General features: G+C 36.9%; 3 protein-coding genes and 2 long non-coding RNA genes across 7 annotated transcripts in view; 3 read left to right on the forward strand and 2 right to left on the reverse strand.

Moving 5' to 3' along the window:
* Nucleotides 1-27,456, forward strand: part of clybl (citrate lyase beta like) — a 760,714-nt gene that overhangs the window by 92,299 nt on the left and 640,959 nt on the right. The gene's annotated exons all lie outside the window — the stretch shown is intronic.
* si:ch211-277g23.5 lies at nucleotides 6,424-11,856 on the reverse strand. Its single transcript, NR_186835.1, has 2 exons — nucleotides 11,732-11,856; nucleotides 6,424-9,153 (listed from the first exon to the last, which is right to left on the reverse strand). It is a non-coding gene; the product is annotated as a si:ch211-277g23.5 (long non-coding RNA).
* Nucleotides 14,340-18,280, reverse strand: zic5 (Zic family zinc finger 5). The gene is given in 2 exon segments (NM_205727.1): nucleotides 14,340-15,740; nucleotides 17,095-18,280. Coding segments are annotated over 2 exon segments (1,494 nt in total). The 5' UTR covers nucleotides 18,143-18,280; the 3' UTR covers nucleotides 14,340-15,294.
* Nucleotides 20,821-27,456, forward strand: part of LOC147835334 (uncharacterized) — a 55,478-nt gene continuing 48,842 nt past the window's right edge. For all 3 annotated transcript variants that reach the window (XR_015499553.1, XR_015499556.1, XR_015499555.1), the window contains exon 1: nucleotides 20,821-20,973. This is a non-coding gene — a long non-coding RNA (uncharacterized LOC147835334). The remainder of the gene's footprint in view (nucleotides 20,974-27,456) is intronic.
* zic2a (zic family member 2 (odd-paired homolog, Drosophila), a) lies at nucleotides 22,458-27,237 on the forward strand. Its single transcript, NM_131558.1, is given in 3 exon segments — nucleotides 22,458-23,776; nucleotides 25,169-25,332; nucleotides 25,613-27,237. Coding segments are annotated over 3 exon segments (1,338 nt in total). The 5' UTR covers nucleotides 22,458-22,797; the 3' UTR covers nucleotides 25,808-27,237.

The following is a 27,456-nucleotide window of genomic DNA, read 5'->3' on the forward strand; positions in this document are numbered from 1 at the left end:
AGATAGATAGATAGATAGATAGATAGATAGATAGATAGATAGATAGATAGATAGATAGATAGATAGATAGATAGATAGATAGATAGATAGATAGATAGATAGATTTGGATATTTTATTGTTGATTGATATAAAACAATCTTTTTTAACTGCCCTCGCTGCTGGTTTTTATGGTGTCTTTATTGTCTTTACTGATTTCAATCATCTTTGTGAAGTGAAATTACATTGAGCTAAGGAATTAATTGTGGTCTGTGTGCCAAAGGCACCATTAATTGCATTAATTATCATGAAACTGATATGTGTAGCCAGTAGATTCAGGATATAAAGGATTTGCGGACTCTGCTCCATAGATCAGCAATTGCTACTTCCTCCCACTTCTTTGTCATTTGTCATGACATTTCTATTAAGTTGACATAATCTTTTCAGCTCACAAGGCAGAATTATTTAAATACATTTACTAGTATTCCCAAAGAGAGTACAATACAATTAACACGAATAGGACCTTACCTAATCTTGACAGCACTCAATTAGGCTTGAAACACAGTCCTGATGGTTATGTGCTGAGATTGCTCTCATAAATTATCTGATACCAACCCAGCAGAGAAAATGCATGTATGCAAAGTGCTTTCAGAGGAAAATTAAAAGAAAACGTTTTACATATTTTTCATTAATCTCAATGGGACCCGTGTGGCAGGGAGGATTTTGCTCGCCTAATTTCTCGCCGAGGGATCTCCCAATAATGACTTCATTCTTTTTGCTAGACAATATATGACAAACTCATTTCAACAAAGATAATTCCCCTGCAATAAAACGAATCGTTTACAACAAGAGCAGGCAGGAAACATTTTAGAAATAATGTAATTGAAATGAAATTGAATTTATTGGCAGTTGGGGTAATGAGTGGAAATTGAACTCGACAATTGTTGTAAAATATCTGGTGGTTTTTATTTTATTTCATTTATTTATTTATTTTTACGTCTTGGTTAATGTGACTTGAATTTTTTGCAATAGCGTTACCGCAGAATAACTTAATATATACTATTGTGGAAAATAAGTGCGACACGAATGCCTATTTGACTGGGGGAATACATTTAGTGGGCTAATTTATGCCTCAAGCTGTTTTGAGGAAGTATTAACAAAACAATAAAATACAAATTGTTATTGCATTTGGGCATATTAACTTAGTGAGTACTGTTTTTTATTACCTTATCGATTGTTATAAAATGGTAGCAAATTTAATGTTGTGCTGGAATATACTGGTAACCAACAGACATCCACGATTTATTGTGTTTTTGTCGTGTTTTAATTCTATCGCATTCAACTAGCCCTATTTTAAAGTTCTAAATTTGCGTGCAGTTTTTATTAGGCTACTTCTTATAATAAGAAACACATTAAAGGCTTATATTATTTATTGCCCTGTTTACTTCTGATAATTATTTTTGCAACGTATTAAAATGTGGGTTATTATTTTATCTGTTTTAAATGTTCTACTGTTTATGAACCAGTCAGTCAGACCTTTTGTTTTATTCCTAACGCACACCTTGATGTCACAAAAATCCAATATGAGTTCGTTTATTGCAAAACTTACGCTGTATATTTCCTCCATATTTTGATGCATTAATCATGCACTTCTCTATATAAGCTGTTAAAAAGCTTTGGCTCATGTGTGGTATTATAAGCTTAATGTTTTGTCAGAATCCTGAATGTGTACTTGAGTGAAGGATAGTTCTCTGTGAATAACCGGAGACTTTGAGCTGACTCTTTATTTGAAATGGAGACAGATCAAAGGACAAACCCCAGTAAACCTCCTCCGGTCTTTGTCTGCGGTTGCCATGGCTTCGAGTCGAGGGGCCACGTAAATCAGACTCGTTACAGTGCGACAAAAAGTCTCCAAAACTTTTTGGGAGGCTTACGTTAACTCGTGCAACTTTATTAAATAAGGTTAATGGAAAAAATGCAATGTCAAAAAGTTTATATGTGCGGAGTTGTGTGTCTTTATTAATTTATTTAATCACATGAAATGCATATCGTTGTTCACGTTGTTATTAATGGTATATAATAATAATATTAATAATAATAATAACAATAACAACAAATAATAATAAACTTATAACGCTTTTAAAAAGCGTTTTTCTGTAACTGCAATTTGTAACTTATTTTTGTATCGTATATGGTTTTTAATAACATCTCCATCCTCATGCCAATAGAGAAATATGAGCAGATGTAATTTCCACCTCACCGTTAGCAGAGTCTTAGGAACAGCCCATGGGTGGATTCCCCAATTACAGCCCCCCTTCAAATTGACTTTTCCTTCTGTTGTGACAAAATGGTGCAATTGCCGCGTAGCCTCCAGGATAATCAGAGTATCATGGTTTTATGTATATTATGGCGGCTGGCTCATTATCACACAACCGCTCATGAATTAGAGAGAAATTAAAACAATTCCGCTGTATCTTTCATGGACGCGATAAAACAGATACGCTTTTGAGTAGCTGGTGAGCTTGCTGTGTGACTTGACTGCTTAGCGCAGCTTGTACCATCTCACCCACTGGCTTTCTGATGAAAGAAGAACAGAACTTTAAGAAGTGTGCCGCCGGATGCTGTCAAAATTGGGGGCAGGAAGAGAATGGCTGTTCATAAAGGCGACATTTATTGCTTCTTGGCTGTTAGGACTTTTGCAGTTGAACCCCCCTAGAACGGTGCAGATGCATCCAGGCAGAGCAGTCGAGAGAAATATATGATCTGTAATCCGCTGCCCGCTCATTTCTGCATTTGCACCCACTTCGAATGAGTAACAGGTGCACTGGGAATAATTAAACTCGATGCACATCACTGAAAACCTTAAACCTTAAGAAAAAATACAGAGATCAGCAACACATAAGAGGTGTTTTCAGAAGCTGAATCAACTGAGGCTGATTTTACTAATATATTCAAATAGAAATGCGTTTAGATTAGTTTAAAAAATATATATATAACACATCTTAAAAGTACATAGATATGTATAGTTTTATGTTGCTCATGCTGCTGTTAACACCTTTTTTCTAGCATTTAAGGTGTCAGTGAAGCCACCATGGTCGCTTCAGGCCAGTGAAATCCAAGTATTCAATTTCAGGTTTATATATTTCGAGGCCTCTCTGCTTTGGATAGCTATGTTGAGCATAGACTCAACCACCTACACAGGCTTACATCTCCAACTCACTTAATTATCAGGTATTGGGAGCACGCGAGCTGCAGGTTTATCACCTTTTCTTGACACTGGTTCCCTGTGAGAAGTCTTACCGTGTTCACCTTGTATCTGGCATTAAACAAGCCGAAAGAAACCCAATCTTTACATTTTTTCTTAAAATAGATTCTTTATGTGAGGCGGGGGAAAAAGGCGCAAATCGTTTGACAACGGAAATGTTTTCTTATTGCAAGTCAAATAATTAAAGAAACAGCGAGAAGTTGATCTGATTTTAATTCCGTAAAGTTAGACAAATTACAGCCTATTATACAGCCTATTATACATGGCAAACTTACAGAGACAATTTTTTGTGAAGTAAAAAAAATCACATTTGTTTATGCACTAAAAAAACGGTGGAGTAAAATGGGTCCGATGGGACATTTAAACATGATCTATGTTCAGTGTGCAGTCACTGAATTATAAAACTAATGTGACAATAAGTATGCTGCAATTTTGTAAATGTTTGGTCATTTAAAAATAGTGAAAATATAGTTGCTATAAAACTTAGAAATCGTTTATTAATTGTATTGTGTTTATTGATTTACAGTGACTTTTGTTAGCAACACTTTCAGCGCGTGCCTGTGTTTGCACAGTCAAGCTCTTAATTGTAGTTTATGACATCATCTCTGCTAATCCAATTAAACATGTTTGTCCTATAGACCCAGAACTTTCTGAAGAGTGAATACCGCTGGTTAAAGACCTACGAGCCGACGACTTTTTGGCCTTGAATTAGATAAATACATTTAGCTAATTGATTAAACTTGTTTGGGATGGAAAGTTAAAAAATGTTCTTTTGAATTAAGCAAGTGCGTTTTTATTTGTATTAATTCCAACAAAACACTTTCTTTAAACAATTTGCCAAAAACTGATTTTGAATGAATTACTGAAAGTACAGTGATCGAATTTTCGATTATAACCTATTGTGAAATATTAGTGATTGTCTAAAGAGGAAAGAACCTTGCAAATGTTTTGCGATGTTACTTTTGATTTAAAAAGAAACGCGTACGACATATTTCTACACCGAAAAATCAAAAGCTTTCTCACAATTTTACATGTAAATAAAAGTTTGAGAAGAGCCTGTTTGAGAAGACAAATCGACTGCAAACTTTAAAATATACATCAGATTGTTAAAAATCTTTGCATATGTTTTTATGTAATTTAAATCTGTACGTTTTAAATGTTTTTATATTAACGAAAAAATATGTTAACCTGTGATCTTTTCGAATAAATAAAAACGTGTCGTCTTGATATCTTAGGATGGAAATTGAATTCTTAGGATGGAAATTGAATTCGATTTTCTTCCCGGTTGAGTGTTATTTCAGATACAGAATTGTTACTTTCAAGCTTTGCTTAATAAAGGAGACACGGCTTTACATTGTATAATCAGGGTTTAATAATGTGTTCGGCGCAAAATAAGACAGTTTTTATACAAAGACTTATTTAATTATTTGCATCACTTGGTTGTTTTATAGATCAGCGTCTAAGTAAACATTAATTATATAATTCAGAGTTTAAGCGAATTCATTATTAAAATTAAAGTTGTTTGTCTGAAATAACAATTATTAATTCTTGACATCAGTGAATTGAATCCGACCAGGATGTCAAAATCACTTGGCACAGAAAAGTGAGACAACGCTTGTGGATCATTTTAACATGCCCGTTTACCTTTTACTCTGCGCAATGAGACAACCACGTCGCTTTATTTCTCACTTCGAGTTGAATTGTAAAATTTAAATTCAGCTTTCCATATTAATGCCATTGACCGTTTTATACAAGCAATTTATTGCTTTGACATTTATATCTGTAGCCTCCAGAAACCTTTCATGGCAATAATTCCTCACCACAATATTTAAATATTTGTTAAATAATTTTCTGTCTCCATAACCCCAGTGTCCACGGAGCACCTTAAGCATAATATAACACGATAAAAGAAACCACGTGGGGGATGAAAATTAATAAAACCTCACAGCTAAAAGCCCAGTACGCAGAAATGGCAGCTTTATTTGAATGCAGACAGCATAAACACTTCAAATTATAACCTGAAGCAGATTTAGATAAATAAACAAACTTTGACACTAGAAAGCATCTCAAGTCAAACTAAGTGCTGTCACATACTCCCAACAAACACAAATACAGCGACGTTTCATATAGGGAATGTTTTTTTTTTTATCACATTTGCGGTTGAGCTGTCAGATCGGGTTGGTGAAGGCGTGTGGAAGCACTGATGCTCAGGTAAGGAGCCTCTCTTCTCTGAAGCACAGCACAGCTCACTGCTCCAGGAGCCAAAGTAATGAGGGTTCCGCTGGGGGCCGCCTGGTTGGAGAGGTGGCTTAACCCATGCCTAGTCGAGGCAGGAGCCCGGGCTCTGCTTTTTCAATCGGAGCCCCTCACGCGGCCCGCGACCAACATTTTGACAATGCCGGTGATGAGCACGAGGTGATGAAAGGAGGCTGTACGAGAGGGCCATTCCGCTTTATGGCATCAGAACTCTCCTTATATGAGAGGGAAAAGAATTGTGCGTTCTTATTTTAGGTGATTTTCACACGTAAGAAGTCAGGGCTACAATTTGAAACCGACAATAAGGCATCTTGTAGAAGAAAGGGGGGGAATTAACAGACTCTATTCTTAAATCCAGAAACATGGTGGAGTAACATCTTTAAAAATTATACATAAATAAATAACTACAATAAGTATCTTTGGGATCTTAGTGAGTTATTTTGTTACTGTTTATCCTTTGTCATTTAACCAAAGTTAAATTAAATCAGTCGGTCTTGACTCAGCCGATTAATGTATACATAAGATCAAGCAGTTTTCCTTCTGAAAAAAAAAATTGCTTTTTAAATGCATAACATGTCTGACATATTAAAGAAAATAAACTCTATGGGGAGCAAAAACTTAGGAAAGTGATAAATTTGAGCTAGTCTTTAATTTCAGATACAGTTGATTATTATAATATTGCTTTAAAACACTTACAATGGAGGTATTTCTAAGATATGTCTTTTCCAATTAATTTAATATTATATTCTTGTCCTTTATATCAATTATTTAGTCTACCAATAGTTGCATCTTCTATTAAATGAATACTGGTATAACTTATTTATCTTTAAGTGAAGGAAAATAAAGTGTAAAAAGAAATTACTGCTCCCCTTATAATCAACCCAAAATAATTAATTTTTAAAACATCAGGTCACAAACCATCACATTTTATTAATAGATTATTTTAATATTACTTATGCAAATTACCATACAGTTAAAACAATTTGCTTTTGACTCCTCTCTCCAAGAATTGTGATCATCTTTATAATCAAATAGAATGTTTCCCTTGAGTAGCTGGATATTGTAATTTCAGTGGGATTTCTCCAAACCAGACAATTAATACAACTGTAAAGAGAATTCGGCTTGTGTCACCAAGATGAATTTGCCCAGTTATTTTAGCAAGATATGCTGTCATTTAGCATTGAAGATGTCAAGAAAGGGCCAAAGGTTGGCGTCCCCTAAGACATGTGCCTAATTATATAATTTGTCTTGTGAGTGGGACAGAGCACTGTAAGGTCTCCACTGGGATCAGTTCTTCAGCAGCTCGAGCCTATCATCATTTTCATCAACCCTCATTTATGTAAGGGCACAGCGAGAGAGTTCATTTATCTCTTCTTCCATCCACATGCAGGAACTAGACATGGCATGAAGACATTCAGCGGCCTACGTGATTCAGATTTCACATCAGATCTGACAGGGTTTCTATAAGGTAATGTAAGAAATGTAGCCATGAAGGCAGTATAGTGGGCAAAATTGAAAACTGCCATATACAGTGCTCAGCATAATTGAGTACACCCCATTTTGAAAGTGAATATTTTTATCCTTTTTTCAGTGGATGTAGGCAATGTATTTTAGTGCATTTAAACAAAAGAGATTAATTAAACAGATATATTTATTAAAATAAGATTTTAGTCACCAAACATATTTAGATATTGAAAGATAATACAATTACATTCAGGCTAAATAATGCAAAAAATAAATAAATAAAACCTACAAAATTTCAACAAAACTTCTATTTTTTAAATTTGTGTTTAATGTTTTTCTATACCATAAATTTGTGTGTAATCGTTTTTGACTGTTTAAGTAAGTTATTTTGTTAGATAAGCTCCAGATTTGGCTTCAGTACTGACTAATCTAATGTATATGCACAAAAATAATATTGTACAGATTCCTATTAAAACTATGAATCTAAGAGATAGATTTTTAGAGGGGTGTACGCATATATGCTGAGCACTGTAAATTGTAAAACTGTAAACTTTATACCAACATGTTGATGTTATGTTTATGTACAGTGTACTGCATAGTAATATAAATGGGGTTTCTACAGGTTAAATCAAGTTAAATTTAAGACCTTTTTAAGACCATTGGTAATGAAATGGTCTACCATTATACAAAGCCAAACATTTTGAATTTTTTCCACTGGCCCAGTTAAAACATTGTAGGAAGATAATGTTACCATATTGGTTAATAAAGTTAATAAATAATCTTTTGTTAAATTTTTTATTGAGAAGGAAGGTTAGTGATTGGATAGGTGAAAATGAAGACCTGTTAAAAATTATTTAAGACTTACAAGACAATATTGCAGTAAATTTAAGACTTTTAACGCCTAAAATTTAGACTTTGAAGATATTTTAAAACTTTTTAACACCTTACAGATAGTTTAATTTGTGATAAAACAAAGAAACATGATTACTGAGAAGGGTCGCCAGTCTATTACAACAAAGATCAAATCATTAATCGAAATGCAAGAAATTTGAATAACTGGTTATCACTCTATATTGTATTTCATTTTAAAGGCTTTGTTAGTTCAAAAAAATTAAAAATTCTTCTGTTAAACATAAAAGAAGATATTCTGAATGCTGACATTCTGACAGTCAATGGTTACAGGTTTCCAGCTTCCTTCAAAATATCTTCTACAGAACAGACTTATATAGGATTGAAACAAGTAAAGGGTGATCAAATAATGACATAATTGTTCATTTTTGGGTGAACTATCCCCTATATACAAACTTATTTTTCTTTAAAATAAAGGCACTTTAAAAATGATGCAAGAAGTGACTGATCCAACAATTTTACCCCAGCATATGGCTTAGATAACTAAAAATATCCATAACACACTACGCCAGCTTCATCATAGTACTGTGTTTCTGATGTTTAACTAAGCGTCCCCACTGTACAGCCGTATTCATGTCGACACTATAGTGAGCCAAATTGCTTATCAAGGTTGGACATATGCGTGTGGCCTATGCTTATTCCAGGATGCGCAAACACAGCACTGTAAATCGCAGACTATGCAGCTCAGATTCACACCTGCTGAGGGGGAAAGGAAGCATTGCATTCTGTAGATATGGCCTGTAAGCACGCCTAGCGTACCTTCACAAAATGTCACAGCAGTTATGAAAGCAAGTCATTATCAACTCAGGGGGACCCTTGACACTGGTCTATAAGAGATAGTTCCAGTAGTTCAAAGCCATGTCTAATGGCCATTCCAAGGTCAGCTTGAAACAGAGAATGAGGCTTGTGATGTTTAAGAACATCTAGCCACCCTTGTGAAGGCAACAGGGGGTTTAGGTGGCCGGTGAGTCCAGGAGGTTTTAGGTGAGCCTGTGTTTATTAAGCACTGGATGCATGCTTAATGTAGGTGATCGTAATGTGGAAGTCATAGAAGCAGACTGGATTTTTGAGGGCTTTGACTGTTCTTCTCTTACACTTAAGAGTTGTATATTTGTACTCTCTTTTCTCGCTGAGATGATCCAGCACTGTGGTTGTCCAGCTGTGCAGGATGATTTCCTCTCACTGAATGTTGACCTTTTCCTCTATGAAAGATGCTGTATTCAGAGGCACGACTCTGATGTGCTGCTCATGGTAGTTCGTCAGATGTGGAATGGATCAGCATCTACAGGATGTAAAATCAAAATGGGAAGCCAATGCTGTAAGGATTGTTCAATGAATGCACATAGTTTGTGCGTTGACATACTGCTCTTTTTTACGTAAAAAAATATTTATGATTATATATAAAGCTGCTTTAAAACTATGAATGTATTGTTGTTTTTGACTCGTGATAATGTACCACTTTAATAGACCGGTAAAGGACAGATAACAGTTTTAAACTTATTTTTAATACATTTAATGTTTCTATTAATGGCAGATCTATAGAACAGACAATAAACAAGTTATCTCTTATTTTCTTCCAGAACTATATTTAGTAATAACATGTGTTTTTTATATATATTTATAGCTATTGAAACTGTATAACAGTAACTTTATTTATATCCATAGGTGCTTATTCTTTATGTAAGATTAAATCTTTAGTTTTATACTAATAAAATAATATGCTAACATTTTGCATTATGGAACAGAGGTCTCAATTTGCTTACATGGTGTAGCTTTCTAAACAAATCCACTGTTCTCATTCAAGAAAGCTCATCTTTTATATATATTTACATTCTTTGATAAGTTAATCCCCATCCTGCAAACGCTTGAACATTTGCCACATGGATGGAGGGATTTTCTATTAGAAGTCCAGACCTGCATTTAGGGCCATTTAAACAGGACCTGTCAAATACAAGGCAAGCAGAGAAGTGGTATTGGTCCATGTGCTGCATAGGCTGAATGGACCAGGTGTAGAGCTTTGGCTCTTGGTCATGTCCGTGGACGACCTTGCTCTCATCACCAAGTGCCTTGGAAAGCCTCCCAATCCTGGGGATCCATATTTGGACCAGCACCAAGTTTGGAGGCCCACAGATGTTGTGGAGAGGCCAGATATGATGACAGTTGTCTCATGCAGACAGGCGAGATGATTCATATGTGTTAGCGATGAAAAGCTTCATCTCTCTAATGCATATGCTGAGATTTACAGTATATTCATATTTTACCTTAATGTTGTAAGACTTTACATTTGATATGTCATTGATAAGGCCACTACGTTGAATAATAAATTAGTCTGTTTTTCTAACACTAAGCCTAAATTAGCATGATTGCTAATTTACAAGTAAATATAAATTATATAAACTTAGAAATTATATAAAACTATATTATACACACACACACACACACACACACACACACACACATTATATTCACATATTGCTCACTATTTGTGTGTATTTTAAACAGATTTTAGCACTTGGTTCAATATCACACAGTAAAAAAGTATATAAACAGTTAGTCATGACAGCATATATTTTAGGTCATTGTAAAAAAGTTTATTATGTTCTTACTTAATTTTATAAGTTATGCTAGCAGTTTTAAGTCAGTTTAACATACTATAAGTTCAATGGACTCATAATGTTAATTTGATGTAGCTTAGACATTTAGGACAACCAGTTTTTTTTTTTTTTTTTACAGTGCAGGGTTCGTTCTACTGGTTGATCTTAAATTACTACAATGTTTGTTACAACTTTTCACTTAAATTGACGGACACTTCATGTTCCTAGTCATACTGGACAGGCATAATTAACTAATTAAAAAAATATTTGTCATTCAAACCTATTATTATAACTGCTACAATATTTTTCTAAAATGAACGGATCCTATACATTTCATAGTCACGAACACCAGGCATAGTTTACTAATTAAAAATTTCTGTCAATGTTTTATTATTTGTTGGAAACTTTCAATTCAACCGAGTGCAGTGAACGTCAATTCAACTGCAGTCCCTTTTATACAGCATAGAAAATACATTTGTCATTTGTAAAATTAAGCCGTAGTAAAATCCTGAAACCTTTTCTCTCTAATGAAAAACTAACAATTACATTACATTTCCAATGAATTAACAAACATTATTCCATTGCTAAACTGATAAGATAAAGCGCCACAATCTCTTCGAGTGAAAAAAATTCAAATAAATTACTATTTTTTTCTTACGTTATTAAGTAATTGTAAACAATTTATTTAAAATGAATTTAAACTGACAAATTAAGTTAAACTTTACAAAAGTATTTTTTGTAACATTTTTTGCAGAAATCGTTGTTTTCGGTGTATTTCCGTATGTTTGCAACCTGAACCCTTAAACTTTTTATGATGTTTATTAACGACATATCCATAAACATGTTATTATAGAGTATTTTGAGAGATAAGCACAAACAAATTCTGATGTGCTCGTGGAGTAATTGATTTAATGAAGTTCCTATGAAACTATTAAAAGCGAGTGGAGGTCAGGCGAGCGGCACCCCTGAGCGCTCATTGTCAGATGTTTAACTCAAGCAATCTTTTGGGAAAGACATCGGGGCTAATAGGTGAACTCACAGCTGTCTGAGTCGAGCTCGAGCTTTCAGAGCAAATAGCAAACAACTACTCACCCGGCCTCTAACTTGATGGGACGGCAAACTTTCTCAACAGCCTCATCTTTACACGCATGCACGAAGGACAAGCACGACACCTATCAATAAGCGCGCTAAGCGACTGTTAGCCATAACGATAAAAGCATGCAGCAGCCTTTTTTTCTGAGTTGAGCTCATAAAACATGTACTCACGTTGCACTGTATAAACACCCCATGAGTTTTCGCCCATGCGTCAAAGTTTTCTTGTCCGTGTTTTAGAGTTCAGTCTCGGAGTGCAGGGAGGAAACATGCAGACCTGCAGCTGCAACTGGATTGTGTTTTCTCACTTATTCTGGAAACTTAAGATAGTGGGCAGGTAGGGTGCTTGGAAGAGTTTGGCAGTGTGCCTGGAGAATGAGTATGTGCCCAGTTTTCTTGCTCCTCAAAGCATACTGTGGTAAAACACTGAAAGGATGTTTATAATGCTTAGCATACTTCAAGTTGTAATTATTTTGAAAGTGTTTGGGGCAGAAGTGTTTTTTAAGTGTCTTTTCTTTCTTTTTTTCTTTTCTTCAGGGACTTGTTAAAGAGCCCGACAGACAAAACATTTAAAACTAGACTAGACATAATGTGTTTTAAAGACGCGATTAAATAAATGTATTACCATTCACATCATTTTATTAATCAAATATAATGTTGTGTTATTTTATTAAAATCAAATGCAACATTTAACAATTAATCACAATATGTTTAAATTATTTAGACAGCAAATGTGTTTATCTGCTGGTGATTTTGTTAATAAGTAGCTATAATTTGATCCGTTCTTACTTCGGCTTTTTCTGACAAGTGTGCAATTTTATTAAATATTACTTGCTCAGAGTTTGACCAAACATACGAGAATTTACAACCACATTATATTTGTGTCATTTAATATTTCGTGTAGCCTAAATGTCTTTCTCTCCCTAGACGCTCAAACGCCATGGCAAATATTTCATTAGTGCCATAATTTACCTCTGAGACTTTGCAAGCTCTGCAAGATGAAATCTGGCAGTGTGAGTCGAGCATATGCGCGACGTTCAAACAGATAAAGTGTAAAGTGCGTTTTGGAGAAATAATGGCAAAGTTGAATGTTTTCCTCTTATTGCAAGTGCTTTGGTGCATCACTTAAAACAGGGTGCACAATGACTTGGGTACTTTGAACCCTCGTCAAACACATAATGAGAAGCTGACGGTGTGAAATCTGACTAGACTGTTGTAAACAGCCTCCTCTGATGTGATCATTCTGTCCAATAAAGGCAAAATGGGAGAGAACTCGCTGCGTTTTCACACTGACTTCTGCTTTGTCTTTTGAAAAGTGGCGTCTGAGAGTCTGACTCTTGGAGTTACTGATTTGCAGGCTGCATGTTAAGGTAGACCATGTAAGTGATTTCCACGGGCATTGCACTAAAGGAGAACAAATCGCTGACAAAGGGGGTAGCTTTTCGATTCAATAGCGTCGTTAGGACGACCGAAAAGTATTCCTCAGATAATAAGTTCTACTTCAAAGCGTCTCCCATTCAGCTGTGACTGCTGCAGCTTTTATGAAGTCCCCCCTTTTCAGTCCGAGGGGACTATCTCTTTGGTTATTTTTCACCGTGTTTATTTTGCACTATTCAAAGGGCACTTGTTTTAAATAAATAGAAGATCATTCTTTCCTTGAGCAAATAATAGTTCGGGTACAAAAGATGGGCAGAGCGCGCGCTTATTTCTGAATTAAACGTTAATACGCGCGAGGTATTTCAAAGATTTGGGAACAAAATATGAACGATTCCGATGAAGAGCGAATTGACTGCTCTAACGTAGCATGAAACTAAAGGTCAGTGCGACTGTATCTTAATAGAGTGTTTCCAATTGAAGTGTGCTTTTTCCCCAGTGCCCGGCAAACACACGCGCGCTTTATAAAGTGCCCTTGAACTTCTCACTATTTACGGGGCTTTCACTGACACAAAACGCTAGATTTACAATCCCAAACGATGCACCAACTTGCAACCTTTATTCCACAGAGACTACCGAGATTCTTTATTGTTGTAATTAAAGACTCAAGTTAAAAGTAAAGTCTTTTTAGAACTTCTTGATACACTTTTACATTTACCCATCGCATGAATTGCTTAATATGCCTATGTTTCTACTTCTCCAATACAAAGTGTCGAATGCCCTGATATTAAAGAGCACGACGGTTCGTGGGAGAGGTTTCTGCTTTGATGATTGACCATTTAGCCGCAGTTAGTAGTTTTTCTACCATAAATATTCAAATGGGACCCATAGAAATCCTAACGCACCGTGCAGTCTTCCGTTCTGATGTGGGGCTCTTTGAAGTGGTGCAGCACTTGCGCTGGTCAGTTCTGAGTCTATAGTCTGGGACAGGGGGCACTTTGGAAGTGTGACTGTGTTTTAATGAAGGAAAGAAGACAAGGCACTTTGTTTTATATTCTCCATACAACTTTCTTTTCATTGTCAGATAGCTTTATGCCTTATATTCCCATGAATGATTCATGTATTGATGGCTTTGTGCTATTCCGCTTTTCATAAAGTTCATTATTAGTTAGGTGATGGATCCCTTTTGGGAGGATAAAAATGGACAGCGAATATTTTCAAGCTGTAAGAAAAATCTGGGGAAAATGTCTAAAAAAAAGTGTGTATTGTTAAACATTTCTGTTTTGTTAGCTTGACTGGGACTTTTTACAGAAAACTTCTTGCCGCAACATTGTTTTTAATTGCATTAAGACAGATTTCTTGCATTTTAAATAAGATACAGACACTATTGAATGAATGAAACGAGGCCTTTTTACTGAAAAGACCATATTTACACGTCCTGCCTTTTATTCAAGTTTATATATCTATACACAAACATCACATTTCTTCACGACCTTCTTACTTTTTTCCATCAATACCATCATGCACCTCAACAGAAAACTACACGGTTCATGCGAACGATTCTTCACATTATACAACCTATTCAAGTAAGACCTTTTTTACAGAACACGATAAAAAGCATCACTTCTTTTCACCAAAATTATATTATTCTTTGGTGTATCTGTACTTCCAGACCAACATTAATAACAGCAAATAAATTACAATGTACAAAACTCGTTGAGACGCTACGAAAACATTCACAAGCATCAATACCATATAATATTTACAAATCAGTCAGAGATAGGCCTATCAACGATACATTATTTAGGGTCTCAGTGGACATATTTCGTACTCCTTAATCAGAGTTACAATTATTTGCATAAAATATAGGTTTAAATATTTTAAATATCACAAAAACCGTCCTGACCACAGTTATTGTATAAACTTTAACAAAAACTCCACCCATTCATTTTTGACACTGACAATATACAAGTAAAAACTCAAAATTATTGTCACAGCAATTTTTGCCCCTCAGACATTTAACGTGTAAAATTATCTATAAAAAGGTTTTTGTGCAACAAAGGGTATGTATTATTACAAAAACGACCTAAACATGACACATCTTTTGAGCTCATGATATTTGATGACAAGTCAGGTAAAATCTTAAAAACATGGACAAGTCGGTTTCATATCTAGCAAGTTGCAACTGATAATGGATGTGATTATTATATGGAACATAAATTGCATCAATGCTCTGAGCATGTTTTAAGGGCAAACTGGGGGGCAAAACTTTTCACCCACTGACATCCATAGGTGTTCCACTTTTACGAACTGACTTTTTTTACGTGGACCATTCATATTGAATATATTCCTTGCTGTACACATCAGAGCATTGCCCTTGGATCTGTGTGTCTGAAAGAGTCCTCGTCGTCGGATTCCGACGTTGGCACATCACTGGAGGGGGTGTGTAGATTATTTGGTCCAGCACTCCCTTGGCACACGTACCATTCGTTTAGGTTGGTCACCTGAGGAGAAAGGTTCGACGAACGGTTCCTGTGGGGATCTAGGTTTGGTGAAAGGGCATCACCGATCGTAGTAGATGAGGGATGGTAAGAAGAGCCCGTGTTGGCGGAAGGGGGCGGAGGAGACTTGCAGTGAACCTTCATGTGTTTGCGCAGAGAGCTCGGGTGTGTGTACGACTTGTCACAGCCCCTCACTTTACAGAAGTAAGGCTTATCACTTGTGTGGACGTGCGAGTGCTTCTTCCTGTCACTGCTGTTGGCGAATTTCCTGTCGCAGCCATCAAACTCGCATTTGAATGGCTTCTCACCTGTCAAATGTAAAAAGATAGCATTTAGATATTGAAATCAGACACACGTCTCTTTATCAATTTTACAACATTCTTGCAAAAAAGATAGGCCTAGTAACTATTGGATGCTTCATTCTCATGCATATGGTGCCGTTTTGAAAATCACAACATCACTATAACCTCAGAGTACTTATTCTGTGCTATTACATATTGAATGTTCAGAAACACCACATGACATATGCAACCACTTCGTAAATGCTCACATTTTCTCTGACTGAACCTTGCCAAAATATCATCAACAAGTCATTTTATTGTTTTTGCTGGATGTGCAGCTGAGTCAACTACTGAAGACGGGGGAGAATTACTCAAAAACTGTCCCGCCTTTACAATATATCTAAATAATATATTGCCATAACTTTACATTACACGTTGTACAAATGCTATGTTGCTGTAAGGAGTCTTAATACAATAAAACATAACTTTTTAGACATTTGATTTGCTGAGTCAAGACAAACACTAATATAAACGTACTCTGGATGGGTTTGACACGCTAGCCTACATATTTAGGTCGCATTTTACGTCAGCGTGAAAGTAAAAGGTAGTTCGAGACCCTAAACAAAACCTGCAACTTTTTCACTACTGACAAAAACAAATGACTAGTTTAAAAGGTTCACGTGTTTTTATTTTTAATGGCTGGGTGAAGGTATTTACGTTAAAAACACAATGTTCCAGTTAAATATGCACATCACCTATGCAGAGGCCTTCCTCGCTCTAGATGCCAAAATAGTTTGGTAAATCAAAATGCCCCATGACTGGCCTATTCTCCGTATTCACATTAGTATGGATTTATTCACAAAATGTTCCCAGTGGCTTTAAGAGACAAACACGTGCCGCAAACTCAGCCATTACTTCATGTCTAGTTCACCTGAATTAAATTCCTTCTGTTTACACACGTTGAACGGAATTAAACTGTTGATAAATTTTGCATGTCAACCGATATAAAATCGCGTGCATCAAATATACTGCTCAAAAACAAAAGGAACAACTTAAGCAACAAAGTGTAACTCCAAGTTTTCCCTATATATGTAGCCTAACATAAGAACACTGACAGCTCATAGCAGCAAAAGCTCAACCTTTACGTACAAGAATAGCAACATTATGCACGTTGATCTCAAGAAGTTGCACAGTAAACAAACAATCCAATAATCGTCCTTCTTTTTGAAGATGAATATTTGTGCACGAGGCGGAGCAGTGTTTCTGTTCCCCCAATAAATGCTACATATCAAGAAAATTCGATTACCCGCCAAGGAGAGCAAACACGTTCAATAACAGGCGCCTATAAACACGACTAAAGTTTTAAAGAATTTTCACTAACCTGTGTGCGTCCTCTTGTGAATCTTGAGATTTTCCGAACGCGCGAATACCTTGCCACAACCTGGAAAAGGACACGGGAACGGCTTCTCGCCAGTGTGCACGCGGATGTGATTGATCAGTTTGTACTTGGCTTTAAACGCTTTTCCCTCGCGCGGACACTCTTCCCAGAAGCAAACGTGAGTGCTCTGCTCCGGTCCGCCAACGTGCTCCACTGTGACATGGTTGACGAGCTCATGCATGGTGCTGAAAGTTTTCGAGCAGGGCTTCTTGGCAGTCTGTTCCTGGTCTATCCACTTGCAGATGAGCTCCTGCTTGATGGGCTGCCGCATGTATCGCAAAAACGCCCCCGTGGCTCCGTGAGGAGCCGTGGCGAGGTTCACATTTAAGTTCATGGAGTTGTAGCTGTGCAGAGAAGAAGATCCATAGTGCTCGGGCCTGTGGCCGAAGTGCTCTGGCCTGCCGTAGATGTCCCCCGGTAGACCCAGGCGCATCTGCCCGTTGAGGGCATGGTGGTGGTGGTGGGCACCTGGGGCCGCTTGCTCGTGCAGTCCAGAGAAAAGTGGATGGGCACCACCTTCCGCGTGCCCATAAGCACCTGTTGGGGAAATGAACATGCCATGGTGATGAGGGGAGGAGGCGGAACTATGCTGGTCGCCAAGTGCATGCATAGCAGAGGCTGAGAGCTCTCTCCTGAGGATGAAGTCCCTGCTGGTGGTGTAGCCTGTGTGGGGGTGAGCCACGGGGAAACCAACTGTAGTCTGAGAAGACGTGAAAGATGCCGCGGTCTGGGCTTCGGGATGGCTTTGAACAGGCTGAGATGGACTAAGTTTGAGAGCATTGGTCTGTGCCATGTGCTCGGGTCCAAATGGAGTGAGAGCCACTCCGGGGTCGTTGCCCATCTCCCCAGGGTGGAGGTGGGCATGGTGGGAGTGCGGGTGATGCCCCCCTATCCCCGGGAAGCCTGTCATATTCTGATGAGGAAGGGCTTGAGTCGATGCCAAATCCGCTAATCTTATCGCCGAATTCCTCTTGCTTAAAGGGGGCTCCATCACTACGCTGTCATGTCCACGCTCAACGCTATTGTTTTCGCCAACTACGGGCCTTCTGAAACCATTAAAATATATGTATATGGCCGTCTATAGAACTTCTTTTGTCCTGCCTCTAACTCTGCTTGCTCCTTTTCCCACTCTGTCCTCAAGCGATTGGCAGAACATACAACAGTTGGAGGACACAGTGGGGAATAGAGTTTAGAAATGGCACTGCGGGTATTGGACAGATTTCGGTGACTGGCAGTTAAGAGAACGAAGCGATTGGCTGTCTTTCAGCGCAGAGGCTCAGCGGGGTTCCGCCCCCTCACTCTCTTCATCACTGTTCACTCCAGAAAGTTGTGCTCACAAAGTTACAGGCAAATCTGTTTACCGAGACACACACACACGTGGAAGGATGTTGTTTTTCTTTTTGCACAAAACAGTGACACTACACACGCGGAGCATATTGTGCAACACCCCCACACACAGATCAAATTATATTTAGAAATGTAATTCAAATAAATACTGTCATTAAACACAACTCTGTTCACGTATTTAAAATGTAATTAAATATTTTTACAAAGTAATACGTTTTGTTGACTACGGATAAACAGGGAACCAAGTTAATAAAATTAAAATTGCGCAAAATAAACACACAGTATAATTTGTTTTTAATTATTGGACTGTATACATGTAAAACTTAATTATTAAAAATAATTATACAATGACACACATTTTAAAAAACGATTAGGTTTTGTGCTTTAATAAAAAAAATAACAAAACAATTTAACACAACAAAAACGTTAAATTCTGTGCTCCCCTGTCATGGTTGAGTTTATTAATATCACTGCATATTTTTTCTTAATCATTAAAACATGTCAAAATTTAATATTTTGTTCAGTGATTAAGATGTATTTTGAACATTGTAGATCTCACTCTACTGGGCACTGTCAGATCTTGAATGATTCCTGTGCAAATACTGAATAAAATGCCATTTGACTGACTGACACACACACACACACACACACACACACACACACATATATATATATATATATATATATATATATATATATATATATATATATATATATATATATATATATATATATATATATATGACTGGAAGTTGGTCAGTCTAATTGTCTAAAAAAAGTTCAATAAACATTACTCTTCACTTTGTTTTGTCCCTTACTTATTTGTGCACGCTGTACGTGTATGGAGATGCATGTCTACGCTGTTTTAGAGTGCATGTTGAACTCAGCTGGAAGTGTACGCCATTGATTTATTATGTCTTAATTCAAAGACATTTTTAAAATGCTTTAGGGCAGTTTTACCAAATTCAAAATAATTATTTTAAAACTTAATTGCCAAAGGTAAATTGGAAACAAAAGAAGATAGAAATAACAGGCCATTTTTTTACATTAAATAATAATTTATTATTTAATAATTTATTTAAAAAAAATGTTCTGCTATTACCCCGTCTAACAGTACTAAAATTCAAGATCCAAAATTAATTTAAAAAAATGTATGAACCTTTTAGTTGAACAAAGATATAATTCTCCACTCAGTATTAATCAATCTTTGAAAAATGTAATAATAGTATTTTGATATTCCGCTAATTATAAACTGTATATCTCATAAGTAACGTAAGCTGCACCTGCACTAAAACTGAAAGTTTCGTGATTTCCTGCAAAAGCCTGATCCTGCCTGTCAGCTTTGTCAAGGGTCTTAATTTAGGGTGAATGGAACTACAATCTATGCCGGTTAATGTGTCAGAAGCATAACAATATACATGCATTCAAATTTAGATTTGCGATGTTTATCATTAAATTGCTATGGACAATCTTATTTAGGAGTGTAATTAATATAAGTATTTAATTGCTTATATACTTACAATAAAGTAGACAGGTGTATGAACTTGTAATAAAAGTCTATAATGAGAATGTCAAAAATTCTGAATTTATAAAAGGTTGACACTTATTACGAATCGATGTAACGGAGAAAGAAGGCAGCACTTGCCTTCTTGAAACCTTTGAACAGAGACGATTTCTTAATAAGTTCAAAGGGTAGCATATGTGGTTTCCACGGGTCGAAGGTCAAACACCCTTAAAATACCCAAGGTCACTAAAAGTAAGCAACAATGCGTTACCATATTGATGATGTCAAAGTTAAAAGAAATGCCTTGTCGCTTTGTCTAAGATCATTAAACATTAATTGAAACCTATATTTCCCGTCAGTATAGAGGCATGATCGCTGACTTAAAGTATTTGAAGATTAGTTGTGATTTTCTCCGTTCAAATAACACGTAAATAAAGGTTATTCGGTCACTGACGTATATGTATATTTGAAATTATTTTTAGAGTTTTCCTGTACTGCCACTGCCCGAGTTAGCGAGTTAGCGTGTATTTTAGTCTTTATTCTTTTCTAACTTCCCCCCTCTTTTTTTTTTTTTTTTTTTTTTTGCAACATGACAAAAGAAGAACAAAAACTGCGGCTGTGTGTTCCAGGCCCACTGCACTCTCGGTCTAATTTCTCTTTCTTCTTCTCCCTGCCCATTGAAAAGGGGAAAGGTTTTTGTGGTTTTCTGGAGAAATAAAGAACTTCTTAAAGAGGTCGGCAGACGTGACTTTGAACTTGGATCAGATCCTGTGTTTCCTGTGGAGAGGGTAGAAATAGTCTTGGAAGAATGGTACATAACGTTCAAACAGTATGGCTGTGAGCTGAGGAACACAGAATTCCCAAAGTTTTATAAGTCGTCCGCTCTATTATTTACAGCTTTAAGCGTAGAAAAGAGAGGAAAGCCGGAGTGCGTTGAACGGGACTCTGGGGGACTTAGAGTCAATGAAATTGTAAGTAAACTTTCTTTAACTAAATGTTAAAAATAAAACAAACTTCGTCTCAAGATTTTTCCTAGATCAAAAATGGTCCCTGGTGTACATTGGCCTGAAATCCGGAAAGCGTATCCATGTTCACATGCTTGGATAACCTCAGTTTGACGGTTTCTATGTTGTCAGTGTAGGCTACAGACAGGGTCATCTACAAAGGCTAGAAAAAAGCACGCATACACGCTAGTTCTGCAACCACAATATGCCGCTGAACTTGATTTTAAGCCATGCAGATTCCCTTATTTATTCTTTTGGAAGTATTAGGCTCTCGTTCATGACGTCATTGTTTTTTTCTTTCTTTTTTTTAATTAAAGGTATGTCATATTGTGTTTTTTGACAAGGGGATGCAACCGGAGCTAGATTTTGGTCTTGGATACGCTATACTATGCAAAATACTGTTTTAGGTTTCTTTGTGCTTAAGAGCAGGTCACGGTGATATGTAGACATAGCCTAAGCCTGAAGATTGTCATAATTGCAATGTTGTTTTAATTCAAGTTTTTCAAAATGTAACTTATACGGTTTCTTTTATAAAGAAATTAATATTGATACATTGCTAGAGTTGTATTAAAATATATAGCATAATTATGATTTTCTTAACATCAATAAATGATTAAAAATTACATAGAAAGATTATGTTAATGCCAATGACGTATATAATACCGATAAATCCTTTGACTCGTCTTCTGACTTAAATATATTTTAATAGTATGATTTATATCTCAATAAACTAGTGTGACCTTTATTTATGAATGCACGTTTGTTTGTTTTTGATGTCAGTCAATAGCCTAAACATGATCACATGCTTTATTCAGATCCTGGCATTCATACAAAACTATATACAGATGAATGTTTGTGTTGTTGTTGTTATTATTCAGCAAAAATGTATTCCATACTTGTAGATTAAGTTAAAATACATGAAGCAAGGTTTGTGAGCTTATATTTATTTCTCACTACCCTGTCTGTTTGTTAGATTATGGCAAAGTAACTAATTAAGATGCGCCACAGAGTGTTTATCAAAGGCATTTTAAAGCATTGTCATTAAGCATTTCGCGAGGTTTTACACACCCACCAAAAACTATGGATTACACTTACTTTTATGAGCCTGTGTGGCAACTGATTTACAGATTTTAAGCAGTTTTATTAAGCGTAATTATTTTTGCTTTCCCTCTACCTATTCCCCGAAAAGGCTCTCCGAAAAGTAGGCGGTAATTGTCAGTGGAAGATGGCGATCAGCGATTAGTTGCCAAAGCAGTGCGTTCGATTGGAGGGGCATCTGGGATTGATGAGGAGAGGTGGCCAATGAGAGCGCGTCAAATGAATGACCGGGCTCCAGTTAAAGGGGGCGTAAGAGGAGGTAGTGCCAGTCCACTGAGAAAGAGGGACCCTCCGAGATAAACATAGACAAGCGAAAGAAATAAACATTCCAATTCGAGATGCTTCAAGAACCAGGAAGGCTCAGTAAGATATTGACTCGTATTTTCGTGTAATCCGCAAACAACGACATCGACTCAGTTTGAAAGGAAAAACGCAAAGGAATCTTTTCATTTCGTTGCATTGGGGATTTTGAGTAACAAGTTATCCGCAAGAAAAATATAGTCTAACTTAATACGCAAAGCTTTTTTTTCGCCCTGTGAGCGGGGATTGAACTTCATCGCCTCATGTCGTGTTGTCAAACCTGGAAGTTAATATTACCGTAGCGCATTTTATTTTATTTCATTTTCTTAAATGTTTTGTTGAAGCGCCGTGAATAGACTGCTTGAAAGAGAATTGGTTTTGCGCAACGAAAACATGTTACTGGACGCAGGGCATCAGTTCCCTGGTTTGGGAGTGGGCACCTTTGCCAGACATCATCACTCCTCTAGTGAGATGCAGGACAGAGACTTGAGTTTAGCGCAAAACAGCTTCGTCGACTCGGCGCACATGGGCGCCTTCAAACTGAACCACGATCTCTCGCCCGGACAGAGTTCTGCATTCACGAGCCAAGCGCCCGGTTACCCCGCTGCGGCTCTGGGTGCGCACGCGGCTCATGTCACATCATATGCGAGCTCGCCGTTTAACTCCACGCGGGACTTTCTCTTTCGCAGCCGTGGATTCGGGGAATCATCACCGGCAGGAGGCCAGCACGCACTCTTCGGCCCCACTGCCGGCTCGCTCCATCATTCTCACACAGACAGCCAAGGCCACATTCTGTTCCCTGGCATTCACGAACAGCATGGATCTCACGGCTCCCCAAATGTGCTCAATGGGCAGATGCGACTCGGACTACCAGGGGAGGTTTTCGGGCGATCAGACCAGTACCACCAGGTCTCTAGTCCGAGAACCGATCCTTACTCGGCCGCCCAGCTGCACAACCAGTACGGCTCCATGAATATGAACATGGGGATGAATATGGCAGCGCATCACCATCACCCCGGTGCCTTCTTTCGCTACATGAGGCAGCAGTGCATTAAGCAAGAGCTCATCTGTAAGTGGATCGATCCGGAGCAGCTCAGCAACCCTAAGAAGAGTTGCAATAAAACTTTCAGCACCATGCACGAGCTGGTCACCCACGTCTCTGTCGAGCACGTTGGAGGACCCGAACAGAGCAACCATATCTGCTTTTGGGAAGAGTGTCCGCGGGAAAGCAAACCATTTAAAGCCAAATATAAACTGGTCAATCACATCCGCGTGCATACGGGAGAAAAACCTTTCCCCTGCCCGTTCCCTGGATGTGGCAAAGTCTTTGCAAGATCAGAAAACCTTAAGATACACAAAAGAACACACACAGGTAATTATATTTATTTTTACTTGTGCTATACTGAATAACAATATGTTTTGAAGCTAGATTTTACCAGCCTCATAAAATAGTATCGCAAATAGTGGTTCTTGCAAAACTAAGCTTATTATGCCAGGTTGATATATTTTTAGACTTTGAGAGCGCATACTTGGATCAACGTTAAAAGTAGATTTAGCTCTTTGAAAGCAGATACTTGTGAACACGTATTCAAATCGTGTAAGTGAACGCCGCTGGTAAGATTATGCATGGTCTTGTACGGAGTAAATACGATGTTTTGCAACAATGTGGTGAATTATGTAAGAGACTGTCGAGGTTTGTGGTTCATAAACTTTAAACGGGTCAAAGGCGACTCGAGGGCTCATCGCGTGCACAGAGCAGCCGTAAATCTCTCCAACCGGTTTAATGTTTGCGTTGACCAATACTCGAGCACCCGGTTGACTACGTCAGGATTTTGAAATTCTCTCCAGTTTATTGTGTATGTTTTTAGAAAGATAGCGGAGTATTTTTTCTATTGTTAAAATCAGAATCAATGCATAAATATACCCAAAGAAGGACCCTTATTTAGGTTATAGTTTTTTTTTTTTTTTACAATGACTAGCTACTAAATGTAAACACTGCGTGTAGGTACACACATACGCATGCGCCTTTACACATAAGAATTAACAAAATTAATACAGACTATTTCCAACACTATAATGACGAAATAAGAATATATTTCTTACTTTAGGAATGAGCGATATGTGGGCCCATTGTTATTCTTTCCATTACACTGTCAGTGTATGTGTTAGACAGGCCATTACCAGGGTTGCACATTTGAGCAATTTCCTCTTTAGAATACACGGAGGTATTGAGCCTTCTATTTGTCAAGGTGTTAATTGCATTTTGATTATTTCTAAGCAAATGGCTAAGTAAGTGGAGCTGACAAATTCTAAAACTTGCATATAGGAAATGGCGTTGACTGTTCCCCCTTATTTGAATTTTGTTTTATTTATGCAGTTTGCTAAATAATCCAAATTATTGTAGAGTTTGTTATGATTCATTCATTCTAGATTTTCTCTTTTTTTGTTAACTTCACGTTTATGATTATAATGGTCGATGAGTTTATGTGACCCCCTATGTCGTTGTAAAGCATAGCTGTGTGTTACGACTACGTGCACATGATAACCTCGCGTAATTTCATTTATGTTTGCTTTTAATGCGACAAAATATATGCGGGGTTTGTTTTTAGAAGCCTAATAAAACAACTGCATGTAAACAACGTTGCAGAACTATACATTGATATGTTTATTCAGTTGTAATATGTGCTTGTGATGTTTTTGAAAAGCTGACTAGGCTTTAGGTAATCGCTAATCGTGTGATTGTTTATGATGTTTTCCTTCTCAGGTGAGAAACCATTTCAGTGTGAGTTTGAGGGATGTGATCGACGCTTTGCGAACAGCAGCGACCGAAAGAAGCATATGCACGTCCACACGTCAGACAAACCATATCTCTGCAAAATGTGTGACAAGTCCTACACTCACCCCAGCTCTCTTCGAAAGCATATGAAGGTACTTCCCCATGTTCTTTTAAACCACAAATGTAAGAAGTACGTAAAGTTTGCCATTTAAAACGTGTAAATACCACTTAGTAGACTAATATAAGTAAATCAAGTTAGAAATCAAGAATATTTAATTATAAATTGCATTTGCTAGTGTATTATCAAATAGTAAGAAATGGCACTAGAGGTACTTTTGAACAAATTGATTTATCAGAGTTTTCTCAAAAGCAAGTTTTTACCAATAAACATTTTGAGGATCATTAATTATAAAAACAAATTGTGCGTTTTAGGTACACGAGTCATCCCCACCTGCATCCGACTCGTCGCCAGCGGCAAGTTCTGGTTATGAGTCCTCAACACCCCCTGGTCTGGTGTCTCCCTCCACTGAGACCCAAAGCAACAACAATCTGTCGCCTTCCTCAGCGGTCCACAGTTCCAACAACCACAGCAGTTTATCGTCTAATTTCAGTGAATGGTATGTTTAAGACTGTGCCATCCCAGGAGGACCCGATAAAGAAAAACAGGAGATCCATATACAGCTTGTACAGAACGAACGCTTGAATATTACGCTCTTGTCCAGCAGGATATAACATTCCTACATCGACAGAAGAAACGTGCGCAAACGCACCAAACATCTCTTTTTTTGTACATACTACGCGCTCTCTTTCCTAATGGTTGTTATAGATTTTGTCGGTTTTTGGTGTATAGATGTTCCTTCAATGGTAGCTATTTCTCTAACTGGACTTTTTAGTGCACATATTACCATAAAGTTGTATTATCATAATGAATATTGTGATCCCATTAAGGCAAACTGATTGTAAACTAAACAACTATTAACTGGAAAGAGTGCCAAAGTCAACATTTAACGAAGAAAGACACAATATTTGCTTGTGAATGTATATCTTAGTTTGCTGGGCTTAACTTGTGATGTTTTGTGCTTTGCAAGTTTGAATTGTGAAATATATTTGGAAGATTGTGGGGCAAATTAATGTCGTGCGGTTAAATATCTGTAACTACACCCTTCTTTTTGTAAATATCGACTGCCATATTTATCCATTTGTAATTAAATTATGGTATTTACTTACTACAGATGAAACAATATTTATAAAGAATGTTTCTTTACTATAAATATGTACAATAATGGGCTAAACAGGGGCATTTGTTTTGTTATATGTGTTTTTGTTTAAAGTTTGAGAAGTGTTTTCTCCATTATTGTGATAAAATTTTACTGCATACAGATATAATAAAACGTGGTGCAAGTGTACAATCTTTACAACGCGTCGTGTTCATTCCATGTTATCACTTGTATTTGTTAGTGAACTTTGACAACTTTTAGGCTTTAATGTTATTAACACTATAAATTATCTTTAAACTAAACTTCTGGCAGTTATCTCAAAGCTAGATAAGCAGATAGCGCTGAATTATCTCTCCATTAACAATTCGGCGTTTCAAACTCATATCTGTAGAACTGACTTGAATGTTTTAGCATTTTAAAAGAAAAAAAAGTACATGCGTTTTTCAGTGAGCAAAAACATCATGTAAACTGTAAACTAGGAGTTTATAGCCATAATATAAATAAGTTATTAATAAGTAGCCTATTTTCTTTACTAATAAAGTAAGATTTTATTTTTTGATTTAACTTTGGATAATGCCATATCCTTTCACGCTTAAATAAAGTTAAATAGAGTTTAAAATCAAGTGGCCGTGAACTTGAACTTGACTCTGGCACTCTTGTAAAGCTCTGAAAAAAGAAACATTTTCCCGCAAAACTAAGAGCTGTCAGTTTCTGCAACTTGTTCGCTCAATTGTGAGTCGGATTTTAGTCTTTCATAATCGTCTAGATACAGCAACATTCAGCCGAGAGCCAAAAACGCGGAATTAAATAAAAGGCATTTGACATTGTGCCGAGACATCACTGAATATTGTCTCAGGTTATTTTTCCTGTATGATGATATCACTGACAAGACGAAAAGTGCTATGAAAACAATCCTTCAGCATGAGTAATTAATAGACTAGATGTACTTGAGAGCGATCGCATCTGAGTTAGGCTACTATCTGTATAAAAGCTCAAGTGCAACGCGTACAACTTTATAATGTGAAGGATCAGATTAATATTCATGTGAGTAAAGCCTGG

Source organism: Danio rerio, chromosome 9, assembly GCF_052040795.2.
Source record: "Danio rerio strain M-AB ecotype USA chromosome 9, GRCz13ab, whole genome shotgun sequence".
Classification (NCBI taxonomy): Eukaryota; Metazoa; Chordata; class Actinopteri; order Cypriniformes; family Danionidae; genus Danio; species Danio rerio.